This window comes from Mesitornis unicolor, unplaced genomic scaffold (assembly GCF_000695765.1).
Source record: "Mesitornis unicolor isolate BGI_N332 unplaced genomic scaffold, ASM69576v1 scaffold11455, whole genome shotgun sequence".
Taxonomy (NCBI): domain Eukaryota; kingdom Metazoa; phylum Chordata; class Aves; order Mesitornithiformes; family Mesitornithidae; genus Mesitornis; species Mesitornis unicolor.
This window is the reverse complement of record NW_010183580.1, coordinates 22,832-36,340: the sequence shown is the minus strand read 5'-3', so window position 1 is coordinate 36,340 and position 13,509 is coordinate 22,832. Positions and strand designations below refer to the sequence as shown.

Sequence of the window (13,509 nt, the reverse complement as noted above, 5' to 3'; positions counted from 1 at the left end):
CAACTCCTAATATTCTGTGATTCTGTGAGTACAAACAGCAAAAAGCATTCCTATTCTTAATGCTTTGCAACCCTAGTAGTCAAGAAAGAAATTCTAGTAAAATCAGCTACATTTATGGTACATGAGAAAAATGTACTGACAATGCCTTGTTTGTGCTATTTAGAAGTCAAGTTCATAGCTGACCTTTAAATCTCAAAGTGATATTTGAAAGTGGATGGATTATTGTTAATAGTTTCTTTAAATGCATTCCTAGGATGGGAACATACCTCTGCTGCTTGCAGTACAGAATGGTCATACGGAAGTCTGCAAATACCTTCTGGATCATGGAGCAGATATCAATACCAGGGATAAAAATGGAAGGTATGGCAGGTTAACATGTTAATTCTTCCCTAAGGCTGACTGTCAAATGAAGCTTTCTTCTCAAATCCTTCCCAAAATTGTGGTTCTTAGGTGAAATAATGCCTTCTGTACTAGGCAGCATACCATGATTGTTGAGAAGGCTTACAGAATTTTGCCTAAAGGGAAAGTTGGAAAAGAAACTATTTAATTGTAACACTAGATGTGCCTGTAAGATTTCCCTTGTGCTACCAAAGCAGTAAATCCCATTTTAAATTAATTCCTACGAGAATCTGGTTGATAGCACTTACCCACACATCCCTTTATAAGTGTCCCACTTTTAAACACTGTCTTCTTCTTGGCATGAGTTAGTTTCTCCAACTTAAATCCTAAATCTGTTACTTTGGAACAAGATCTCTGGAGGGTTCATTTTTCTACCATCATGCAGCCACAACAGCAAGAGAAAAATACAGTGAAGCTACATAGTGGAGATGCTGCCATCTTAGAAGGTGTCACTTAGAGATTTGTTATGTTAATAGATGGAGCGTGTGTCAGAAAACTGTTTTTAAAAAGCAACATCCTTGTAGTGAAAAATGCACATTTTTGATGGTACTGATGAAGACGAAGAGTCTTTGAAAATTATGGACTGTTTATGAAAAAAGCTTTTTTAATAAAATCTGTTTATAAAAACAGTTGGTTAAACTATGAAGATGAAGCAAGTTGCTGAGAAGACTTGGCATTTATACCTGAGAGCAATCTTGATTTACTGCATGTGATACAATGCTCATATTGTTCTTTGACAGCACCTGGGATGAGAAGACTGGACCCTAACTTGTTTTTTATCGGTTCAAAGTTTATTAGTGCATGAAGTTGTCTATAAAGAAAATCTCTTTTCATCTTGCTTGATTAGAGTGGCCTCATTGGTGCTTTGAATCTGAGGTGGTGCTCACTCTGGGACCTCTGCCTTCCCCTCACTCTTACTGTTTAATCAATATCATTAAGAGTTTCTAGTTTAATTGGATGGAGGCGTTTCTGTCATAGATAGGACAGACTTGCGTATTTGTATTTTCTTTTTTATAAGAAAGGACTGTGTGTAGAAGCAAGAAAATGATATAACACAGAATATACCATTTTACATCTTGCGTTCCTTCTGGTGAGGAGAGTGACTAGCATCTTATGTTCACAAAGGTGTTTAAGTTTTTACTGAAAAAGGAGAAGCTTCATTGGGAAAGGAATGGGATAACCTTTGAAAACGGCATCTCCAGTTTCCTGTCTTACCCAGACTGAGTGAGTTATTTTGGTAATCTAAAACCATCCCTATGACTCAGGAGGTGTTATCCAAGTTGCCACTCACCACTGCTTTTTAGCACAGAACTGCAACAGCCATCACTTCTCCAGGGCTCACCCATTATAGGGAGTATGATCATCTTAATATCTAGCACATACTGTCACTGTGGTAACTTTTCAGTTTCATGTCTGCACTGAGGAGTGTGTTTGCCAGTGAACTTGGCCAACCTATTAGGCATATTTACATGTTGAGAAGGGAGAATTATGCCCAAGCAGGAAAGCAATATCGGAACATGGCTGAAAGGTCAGGGTTTCTGTGTCTTTTTTAATTATTCTGTATGTTTCTTATGACCCCCTTCAAGTCATTGAAAAAAACAGATACAACGTGTTAAGAAAATACTCTTTTTGCTACCCTTAGGATCCTCTCTAGGATCTGGCACTGTCTAGCTGCCCTGTGTTGGAGAGGGAATTGATTGTGCTTTAATGAATTTTTGGTTGTTTTGTTTTTTTTTTTTAACCGAGAGTAGATAAGGTCTTGAGGTCAAACCCATCCCTCTGACTGAAGACCCATCAGTCTGACTGAAGAGCTTTGAGTTTTGTTTGGCTTTTTGGTTGAAATCTGTGTGTCTATTTTGTCTTTAAAGCAACATGTGAAGGAGAGCAGCAATTAAATAAATGCTTTCATGTTGAGCCACCACTTGCAGAGCTGTAACTGGAGCGTGGCAGTGAGATTTGATAGTCTGACTTTATCTTACAGCCATTTCTGTCTATGCCTCTCCTCTTAGCCTCTGGAACCCATTTTTAGAAATGTTTGTAGACATGTGCAGAGCATGCCAGGTCTTTGCAGAAGGTCCAGCTGGGGAGTATGGGGAAGAGGAGGAGGGACAGGCAGGTGTTTGTAAGGACAGACAACGGTTATATCTACGTGTCAATACACAGGTTGACAATATCTTGAACTTTATTGCACAATAACTGTCACACTTTTATTCCTGAAAATACGAGCTGCCACTTAAAGAGAACACTCTTGACACTTGGTCTGTGTGTGTTTTGGCCAGAACTGCTTTGATGATGGCTTGTGAAGCTGGTAACCTTAACATGGTGGAAGCCTTTCTCAAGAAAGGTGCAGATGTCAGTTTAGTAGATGCCTTTGGACAGAATGCCCTGCACTACTCCAAGCTCTCCGAGAATACAGGAATACAGAATCTCCTGTCATCAAAGTTATCTCAGGATGTGGGTATGTAAGAGATGCTGATCTACAGTTTGTCACTTCTTGAATGGGCTACGTGTATGTTTAGCAATGAACAAATTTACTTCATAAGGTAGCCTGAAAAATTTCAAAATCCACCTTAAGATGGTATGGCTGAGGCTTCCCAAAAGCAGGAAAATGTGGTCTTTGCCACAGATGTTAATATTTAGTGTGGAAAAAAGCACTGAGCAGGGCAAAAAGAGGAGTTTTGGAGAAAGAAAAGGTAAGGTGATGTGGCAGCATTGTGAAGCCTTGCATACAATTTGGAATAGATCTTTTTTATTTTGTGAAAAAGTAAGTGGAACATTTAACTCTTCAGTAGAAGAATTGGATAAGGAACTAATGCAGACCGAGAGTTTTATGATCAAACTGAGGTGGATTTCTAAAGTAGGAAGCTAATGTGCAAGAATGGTGCAAGACTATAGCAGAACAAGAACTGTTACAATCCTTCACATTTTATCTCAGTATGAAACCCAGAAAGCAGCAGAGGAAGGATATAGTTCAACTGCAATTTGGAAATCAAAGTTTTTCTTTCTCAGATTTCAGACACGAATTCAAAAACCAATTAAAGTATTTGCAGTGTGGGAAGTAGAGCTGAGAGATAGGTTGGGAATGGCAAATAACTTTTCCTTTGATCTCTGTTCTTAATTCCACTTCCTTTCTTCTTCACAGATGCAAAGTCACCGACAAAAGCAAAGCAGGTATTTGCCCTTTTGGTTTTAAAAATACTTGAGCTATATAGGCTTGTAACTTAGGAAAAAACAGCAATTGGCATGACTAGAAGCAGTAGTAAATGTCACTGTGAGATGTGCTGCCACTGACTACCCTGTAATGTGAGAGGATTTTGTTGCTTATTTGAAAAATGTTTTGGGAACATCACTTTCAGACATAGCTTCTTTCCGTAACAGCAGCCAGCACCCTCAGTGAGAAAAGGGAGGGTGTGTGTATGTGCACATGTGTGCTGGGAAGATACTTTGCTTTTCTCATGTGTAATGCAGGAGGTTGGCACTTGGACTTCCTGTTCCTTTAAACTATAAAGAAGATTATCTAGAAAAGTTCTATTTCCAAAACACAAAATTGAAGCTTATCCTCATTTACATCATACTGGAGAGCCCCACCTGTAAGAATCCCGGCAGATTTAGGCAATTAAATTAGTTTCTTACATTTTCTATTTAGTATCTTATCTTGGAGTGCAAGTAGACCTTATAGACCTGCTGGTGTCTGGAAAGTGGAAGAGGGTGCAATGCATTGATTCATTCCTTCTCTGAGTGCAGAGGTGGGTTTTCCAGGAAGCTCAGGCAGAAATTGGTGGAGAGGTGGTAGCTGTTAAGAATGGCATGACTGGACTGTGTATGAACGGAAGTATTTAAGATCACTGGTGCTAAACCTATTGTCAGCTTCTGCTTTTTCACTAAATCTTGTTTGTTTTCACTGAAGCATGGATTACAAGGGGGCAAGTTCTTATTGTCAGGCATGTTTAATATCTTTGTGTTAGTAGAGATATAGTCTTTACTTAGAGAAAAAATAAGGCACTGCATGGGCTGCTAAAGTTGATATTAATGTGGGTTTTTCAATTTTATTTTTTTTTAATAAAACAACTTGCTTGAACTTTACTAACCAAACTAACAAACCTCCCTTTTCTGGCTGGTGAAACTTTCAGCATGATCAAGGCTCTAAATTAAGTTCAGAAAGAAGTGGAACTCCAAAAAAACGCAAAGCCCCACCTCCTCCTATCAGTTCTATTCAGGTAAAGAAAAGACTGATTTTGAGATGCTTTTAGGGGGTGAAAAGTGTTTTGAACATTACATGAATGATATGGGCTGGATTTGCTCTGTCACTGTTACTTTATATGCCAGTCTTACCATGAGTGCTTTTCCTGACATTAGGATGCCACCGTGAAAGCACGTATTGGTTAGGTTAACTAAGCAAAATTGCTTGAAATACAGCATGGTCTAAGATACAACTGTACAGATTTTACCATACAATTGCTTCTTCCATCTAAAGTTGAAGGTCTCCTGGTTTTGCCGACTTCCATAAGGAAATAATTATGTATATTCTAATTATATATGTACATGTTATATGCATATATACATATGAATATAAAATACTTAAATAGATTTATATAGTATCAAAATGTGGTTTAGCAGTTCGATTTAATGTTGAAGAGAAATGTTACCTGTGTAGCAGCTACGCTGCCTATCTAATACTGACTTAAAGAAGACTGAATAATTAGATCTGCTCTTTGAAACTAACATTGAGTTGTGACTTATGTTAGTGCAGGGAAAAGTACTCTTTAATGAGTGTTTTTCTGTGTGTGTGTGTGTGTGTATATATGTGTGTATACATATATAGACACACACATATATAGGCTCGTGTTAAGAGAGGTAGTTATATGTACATGCATGTATTCATATCGACCTATATAAAATCTTTTACAGCTTAGTGATTTATCCTCTCCACACTCATCAAATTCAACTCCCATGACTGGAAAAGGGCAAACTTTCTTTGCTGACCAAATGTGCAAGGTAGCAGTTTTCAGTACTTAATGAACCTTAGGAAATGAAAGTACAGTCTCTCATAATCTAATTTGCTTAATAATCTAGTCTCCTGTGAATTAATCAGCCGAGTTTTAGGAACAAAAAGGAATCCAAGTCTATTTCAATCTAATTTATAAAGTAAGTGTGGTTTACTGTAATATTTACTGAATATGTAAATAGAATTGGTCATAAATTAGTATTTAGGAATATAGTTATGAAAGTAAGTATTAATGCTGCTAGAGCTCATTACCTAATAACAGCAAAGTGCATGGCATTCTGCAATGCAAAAATTAGAGACCCTTTCATCAACAGACATAAGGGAAGCGGCTGAGTGTGTTCTGTTTGATCTTTTCCTTATGGTATTTAAGGTTTGGTTTTTTTAACCGTCACAATATATTGCTATTATTTATCACAGAAACTGCAGCCTTCCAAACTATTATAAGATAGTTGCCCATTTTTCATTAATACTTAATGAGAATTGGTCAATGGAACTTCAGTGGCTTTAGCAGACTTTGAAATATTGGCCACATGCTACAATTAAACAAGACCCCAGAAGTAAAAGAAACTCACTTTGCCAGGATTTATCCATCAATATCTGTACTGTCAATACTTCTCTTTAATGATCTACCCAACTTTACATCTGCTTTCTATGAAAGTGTCTCATTTTGGTGTCTCAGCAGGAGGAATTCAGCTCTTTGCATCGAGATAATAAAGACCGACTGAGTGACAGCACTGCAGGTATAAATAACACTTGATCCTTATTTTCATATTTGGTTAGGTGTTTCAGGTGGGGTGAAATGTTGAAATGTGGTCAGAAATACTCTGTGCCTTTCTGCTTAGAATGTAAGACACAATAAGTATTAGCAGCAATGTTCTGTAATTTCGCTCGCAGCTCCCCACCAAAACATGTTGCTTCTAGTGGGGGATCTAACACATTTTTGGGGAAATAGTTTCTAGGAACAATTTTCTTGCTCACTGAACTCAGTGGTTGTGGGAACAAACTACTTAATTTGAAAGGTTAGAGTAACTAGCTAACATTTCAGCTTTTTGAAAGGTTTTGAATCTTTTTTCTCCAAAGGTGCTGGTAGTTTATTGGATGTGAGTTCTGAAGCTGACCAGCAAGATCTCCTTCTGTTGATGCAAGCAAAAATTGCCTCTTTGACGTTGCACAATAAGGAGCTTCAGGACAAATTACAGGTGAGATATTTTTGTGCTTTTCTAGTGCTTTCTTAATCTGCTAGCAGAACAAAGAGCTGCTAGCTGTTTTGAAGAGATGTACTGTGAAGACAACTTATTGAGGTTGTTTGTGGTAAGATCATGGAAAGACTGTGCCTCAGAAGATTAAATCAGTGTTTTGATCTTCTCACTTCTCCCATAAATTACTGAAAAACTTTGTTATGATAACCACATTCTAAAAGATGAAGTTAACAGTTGTGTTAGGAGAATTTTTATTTCCAAAGCTTTGATTATTAGCTTATGGAGATCAGCCCAGACTTCCAGAGGAGCTTGGCACTTCCTTCTCTTGGTGTAGATTACTAAATGGGAGCAGCGGAGTTTTGAATTTTTCTAAAACTTTCTTCCATGGTGCTTTAATTGTCTGTCTCTGTAAGATAAGGCAAGATTTCCTTGCTTACTCTATTCTAAAAAAAATACAATCATGTACTTGTTTTTATTGTGGAATTTATTTGGTTTCTTTTTGCACAGGAAAGAGCACCTAAAGAAGCAGATTCAACCATAGAATCTTATCATTCAACCCAAACAGAGTTAGAGCAAACAACAGATAGACAAAATGAGTTCTTGGCTCAGGAGCTGAAATCTGCATCAAATGCCACCCAAATTCAAGAAAAGCTGACAAGCCCCACTGAAGTAAAAATGAGGTACATCCAAGAAGACTCAAAGGATGTGCAGAGCAAATTAGAGAATTCTGAAGCCAAAAGAAAGCACATAGAAGCTCAGGTTCAGTCTAGAATCCCAGAAACAGATCATTTAAATAGCCCAGACATTGCAGAAAATGGTTCTGACCTTAACCTGAAGTTGCAAGAAACTCAGAACAGGTGTGAGGAAGCTGTGAAAGATGTTTTGAATGAACAATTGCAAATGAAGCTGGGTCTTGTTTCCTCTGAAAGTGAAGAAACCATTTCTGATCTGAGTAGGTTGAAGGTTACATGTGGAGAAGTTGAAATGCTTAAGCAAGAATTGAGGAGAGCATTGGAGGAAAGTGAAAGACAAAAAGAGAAAGTGAGAGAGCTACAGAAAAAGTTTGAAGAAAGAGAGCAGAATGTGACAAGCAAATTGTCTGTGGAAGAGTGTGAGGAAATGAAGAATTTGTATTGTTCAGCTGTTGATAACATTAATCAGGAGAAAGCATTGTTGATTGAGAGGTACAAGGAGGGGCAAGAGGAAATTAAAAGGCTACAGGACAAGCTGACAAATCAGGCACAGTTGGAATCTAGTGCTGAAGCTGGAGAAGTGAAAGATGCGATGCGCAGAATGATAGATGAGCAAAACAGGCAACTTAGTGAATTGTCTCATTTGTACAAAGAAGCACAAACAGAGCTTGAAGACTATAAGAGAAAGACTCTAGATGATATAGCTTTGGGCTACATTCCTAGAGGTGAACATGAGAAACTGATGCAGGTAACAAATTCCTTGAAACACAAAGCAGAGAATGAGTTATCTGAGATGAAATCCCAGTACACAAAAGCATTAGATGAAGCTGAAGAACTAAAGCAACAGTTAGATGCTCAGAAACAAAACTCTTTGCCAATTACTGAACACCATCAGGTGATGAATGCACTCAGAAATACTGTAAAGGAAATGGAGGAAGAAATAAATGAGCTCAAAGGACTGCTTACCGACAAGGAAAGCGAATTAAGAAGCCTACAGAAGGAATTACTGGAAGAAAAAGCTGCAATTAATGAAGCAATGGTACCCAGGGCTACATATGAAAAGCTCCAGTCATCACTAGAGGGTGAAATTGGTGTTTTGTCATCCAAACTGAAGGATGTAATCCAAGAGAAGGAAAACGTGTCCTTGGATGTTATGAAGCTGAGAAATGAAGTTTTGCACTTGAAAGGAGAAAAAGAAGGTATGCATACTCTGCTTGAAGCGAAGGAACGGGAGGTGACTGGTCTTCAGCAGAAGTACCATCAAGCTCAAGAAGATCTTCTTGAAATGAAGAGATGTTCTGAAAGTTCATCAAGACTAGAAGAGGATAAAGATAAAAAGGTTAGTGATTTACTACAGTGGAGGAGTAGTATATTAATTCAGACTGCAAAATGTATTGAATGGTGCATGGGTGACCTAACAGACAGTATTGTGTCAAGTTTCACAGTGTCGAGTAACTTTGGGGTTACTAAAAAAATCATCTAAAAATTCAGATATCAAAGTCAAAGAAGTTTTCAATATGTTTGTCTTTGCAGTTGGTTTTCCTCCCCTGGGGAGATATGCATGATCTTTCAGTTTACCTCTCTTAATTTCTGCTTAAGTTGGGTTCACACTATTCAGGCAACTGAAGTCAAAGAAGCGGGATTTACAGCAGCAGGAAGAGATTCCAGAGGAGATGAGGAAACAAAAGATCAGAAAAAAGCCAGAAATTCACCATTCTGATTTTACTATGTCATCTGAACCTTAACATGACTCAACTATCTGTCCTCTGCAAATACCATCATCTGTCACTACAGATTTTTTTATAGAAAGCTATGTATTTTGCTATCTGTGAATAGCTGGCCTGGGTTTGGTATGTTTGGCAGCAGTGTTTGTAAAGGTGGTAAATGCAATCCTTGTTTGTAAATATTGCTGGCTTTCAGAACAAGGAGTGCATTTTGAATTGATGGGGGGTAGGAGGAGGGATAAAGAAGCATTGTAAACTGTTGCTTATGTGATGTCTCTCTTTGTCCATTGAGTTTACATCTGCTTTTCCCCACATCTTAAATTGGAGTTACAAATAACCCCCAGATGAGACCCACAGGAATACAGTATGCCCTGCAGCTTTTCATGAACACCTATTTTTTGCCTCCCTAGATCAATGAAATGTCCAAGGAAGTCACCAAATTAAAAGAAGCATTGAACAGCCTTTCTCAGCTTTCCTACTCGACCAGTGCCCCCAAAAGACAAAGCCAGCAGCTGGAGGCATTACAGCAACAAGTGAAGCAGTTGCAAAACCAACTGGCTGTAAGTGTGATAATTTGTTAAACCACCATTATTCCCAGTTCTCTAAAGATATGTGTGCCATTCTTCACTCTGCCTTATTTAAAATGGATCAGTCAGTGCATACAAGGAAAGGAATTTTCCTCCAGAAATTCTATAATTTCTCTGTTTCTCTGAAACATTTAGGACTCTACGAGTAGCAAATTCTCTTTAGAAATAGTCTAAGTAAAGAAAGATGTTTTCACCCATATATTTCCTCAGATCAATAGTGGAGCAAAGTTCCTGTACTTTTAGTGGAATGTAGTGGCCAGACCTGCTGTTGAGACCCTGATTTGTGAAATATATGGCCAGTGTGCAGTGGATTAGTGTGCTTTCTGAATAACATTCACTAGGTGAAATCTTTATGGATTTTTAAGCTAAAGTAAGTTTGACTTTCTGGAAGAAAATAGTGAAAGCCTGAAGTTTCAAATCAAGCAAATCTGTCTATTTATAGGGAGCACAGTTCATTCTCTGAACTGCTTAAAGATTTTTTTTTCCTAAGATTGTACTTGTTTGTGCATGAAAGGTCCAGTCATCTAAACTGAGTTGTGTCTTAGTTGCTATTTCCAAGAGCTTTCCTGTCCGATGAGGCACTTTAATTCACTGCTGAGAGTGAAAAGAAGGTACTGTCCACCTTTTGGCTTTTGTTGAGAGCTCTGGAGTAACTCTGAAAGGAGAATTCCCATCGTGACATGCTAAATGGCTTACCTGGTATCTGCTTTCCTACCTTCCCCAGCAGACAGAAGAGTAAACATGCATATGGGGCAGAAAAACTCCCTGGCAGTGGGGAGAAATAGGTATGGAGACAGTTTAAACACTGCATCCTGTCAGGGTAACCATCTAGACTGTTTCTTAATCCACTTCCCCAAGTCCCAAATGACCCTTCATGTCCCATTGCTCAAGGACAAGGAAAGCAGTGTTAGGTGCAAAGATAAGCAACACATTAAGAAAGTGGGTAGGTTGTAAAACAGAACAGAGAAGTTCTTTGCTACTTGTAGCCTAGCTTTTCTAAAGGTTCACATTTGTTTGGAAAGATGGCATTTGGGATGTGGCAGTCTGTGATCATGAAAAAGGAGATTGGCTTTCCTTGTTTGAATTTGTAATAATTAACAGAGGATTTCATGGCTTAAGACCTCCATATGCACCTCCTCTTCCCTGGGAAGGCATTTGCTGATGTTTAGATGGCTCACTGACTTCAGGGAAGAGCTCAGTTGCAGTTGAGGGTTGATTTGCCAGAATATTGGTTTTCCTCCATTCTGAGGCAGTGCTGATAATCTCAGAAGCAGAGTATGTGCTCTTTCCACACCTGTGCAGCTCAGTGCTTCTTGCACCTGATGCCATCTCACCAGCTTTTTTACTGGGATAGGTAGAATTACAGCGCTTCTGTGGACCTTGCTTCCAAGCAAATTATGTTTTGGATGGCTAGTGGCACACTACTGTCTGAGCTGGTTCTCCATGCATGTGCAAGACTATTGTTTGTGATTTCCCAGAGATCTCTAAATCTTGTTGGGAAGTTCTGAATTCTACAGTTCTGAATGCCCTCTGACTTTCTGCTTAACTATTTTCTAGGAAACAAAGAAACAACATCAGGAAATTGTCTCAGTTTACAGGATGCATCTTCTCTATGCTGTGCAGGTATGGTTGTCAGTCACACAGTATTGGTATTTTAATGAAGGACATTTCTTCTGCATATCTAGTAAGAGCTTTGCATGTTTTATCCAAGACATCCTACCCCAAAAGGTATGACTGTTTAAGCACAAATATAACACTGCTTCCTTTTGGGAAATTGATCTAATTCCTGTACCTCAAAAATAGTATTTAAATCTTCTAAAGTGTAGTGAGATGCCTGAATTCAATCATCTTTTCTTCTTTCTCCCCTTGTCTAGGGTCAAATGGATGAAGATGTCCAGAAAGTGCTTAAACAAATTTTGTCGATGTGTAAAAGCCAATCACAGAAAAAGTAAACAAAAAAGCCAAGGAAAACTCCCCATTTTTATTAATCCTGTTGTGGATATTTATCTAGATTTGCCTTAACATAAGATTTAAAATTGGCAGTTTGCTGCTTTTTTGTTATTGTGCTGTTCGTGAGGTGGATTTGTTTTTCTGTCTCTACCACTTCCCATGTGCATTTGTGTGTGCAGTAACTAAACACATGCCTGCTTTTCATATCCAAAATGCAAATATGTTCTTCAGAATTTTACTTAGGCCACTCCATGTTGTATTTACCCTTAAAGTACTTTCTAGCTTCCTCCAATAGAGGGAGGTTAATCTGGAGGAAACCTCTCATGTTGCCTGGGTAAAGGTGAAATTCTCCATGAGATCTTCTGTACTGTTTATAAACTGCATCTTTTTAGCAGGGACTGACTTAGGTGGTAGATGTTGTAGCACTCAGATTCCTGACATTTTGCCCTTTGCAGTCTTTGGCAGGGTAGAAGTGAGCCTTGAGCAGTGAGCAGAAATGGGTATTTGTGCTAAGCCAGAACATCAAACAGCTATACTTCTTAGTGAAATGTTATTTAAGATTAACCCACTGAAAGGTAGCTGTCCCAACCCATTCAATGCACTGAGTACACAAATATCATACCATGCTTCATAGTTTCCTTGAATTGCCTGGTAGGGGATTGAAACTATTTCAAAAGGCAAAAATCATTAGTTTATTGAAGTTCTGTACCAAGCAGTACAGAAACATCTGTATAAACAGCCCTTTGTGATAGGTTTAGCTATCTATGCAAGTGTTGGCCATGAAGCTCAGGAACAAAACCAGAACATGTACTTTAGACAAGGGATTCTAGTGAACACAGGATGTTTACAGTGAATGTCAATGCCTCATACTTCCTAACCTCACTTTTGTAAAGATCTTCTCTTCAGTATATTTTTATTGGCCCTCTAATGAATTTTTTTGTAACTAAACCATTTTTTCTACATAATGTTTGCATTAAGCTTATTAACAAATATTTTTAGGTAATCGTGTTTTAGAGAGCTTCTTTTTATACCCCCAAGTATTCAGTAATAGTGAAACATAGTGAAGTGTTTTCAGTTTGTGAAAGATCTGTGTGGAATAATAGACCTGTCTGTCAGTGTGGTCCAGAGCAGTGAAGTGTAAAATGCAACTCAGCCTGCTGTTTCAAAAAATGTAGAAAGGATAGGTAGAGAACAGCAAAAGGTGTCAAAGATTTCTACATGTTGTTTCTAGAGGCCAGAGGCATCAATAAAGCCTTTGTCAGCACTTTTGGAGTCAGATAAAAATGCCTGATGTGGTATAGTATGAAACTACAGGAAAATGTTTCTAAGCACACACTGCACTTGAGGGTACAACGTTCTAACCAGCTTGCAGCTTCACTGGGGTACTTGGTTTATTCTTGTTAGGGGATTTGACTCTATTAGAGAAATCTTCCAGAGCTATATAGTCTTTGAAGTTCATATAGAGTCGTAATATGACAAGAGTCAACAGTGCCTCAGGCTGACTATATTCATAGTGCACTTATATCAGATAATTCCTAACCCTGCCAAATCTAAAATGGATTTTTAAACCAAAAAGAAAAAGAACACCTTTGCCTCAGTTAGACCTTGGTGTTACTTTTCTTGAGTGGTTTAACAATACCTGCTAATTTTGAACAGTATTTTATATTTAGGTGGTTTTGAAAATGCTCCAAAGAAATGTGAAAAGAATTTTGCTGCAGCACTTCAAAATTAACAAGATTTTAAGCATGCTAGTGCTGCGAAGTATAAAACTTGATGAACCATTTTGTAGGTTGCCTGATGGGTTTAGTCTTCTACTTTGTTTTGGTTTGTATATTTATTACAATTATCTTTGTGGAATATTGAAAATTATATACTACAGCATAGCAAGTTTCTTTATATGTAATTTACAAGAAGTTTCCTTATGCAGCAAATAAAAGTATTTCCATTTTTTTC

At 38.0% G+C, this 13,509-nt stretch overlaps 1 protein-coding gene across 1 annotated transcript; it reads left to right on the top strand.

Annotated features, from left to right (window-relative positions):
* Positions 1–253: 253 nt before the first annotated feature.
* On the top strand, positions 254–11,834 carry RAI14 (retinoic acid induced 14; the record flags this gene model as incomplete). The annotated part of the gene is made up of 11 exons (XM_010184196.1): positions 254–360; positions 2,679–2,857; positions 3,542–3,570; positions 4,530–4,616; positions 5,308–5,394; positions 6,087–6,144; positions 6,485–6,603; positions 7,111–8,634; positions 9,430–9,579; positions 11,164–11,229; positions 11,481–11,834. Coding segments are annotated over 11 exons (2,484 nt in total), but the record flags the coding sequence as incomplete, so codon positions are not given.
* Positions 11,835–13,509: the final 1,675 nt, after the last annotated feature.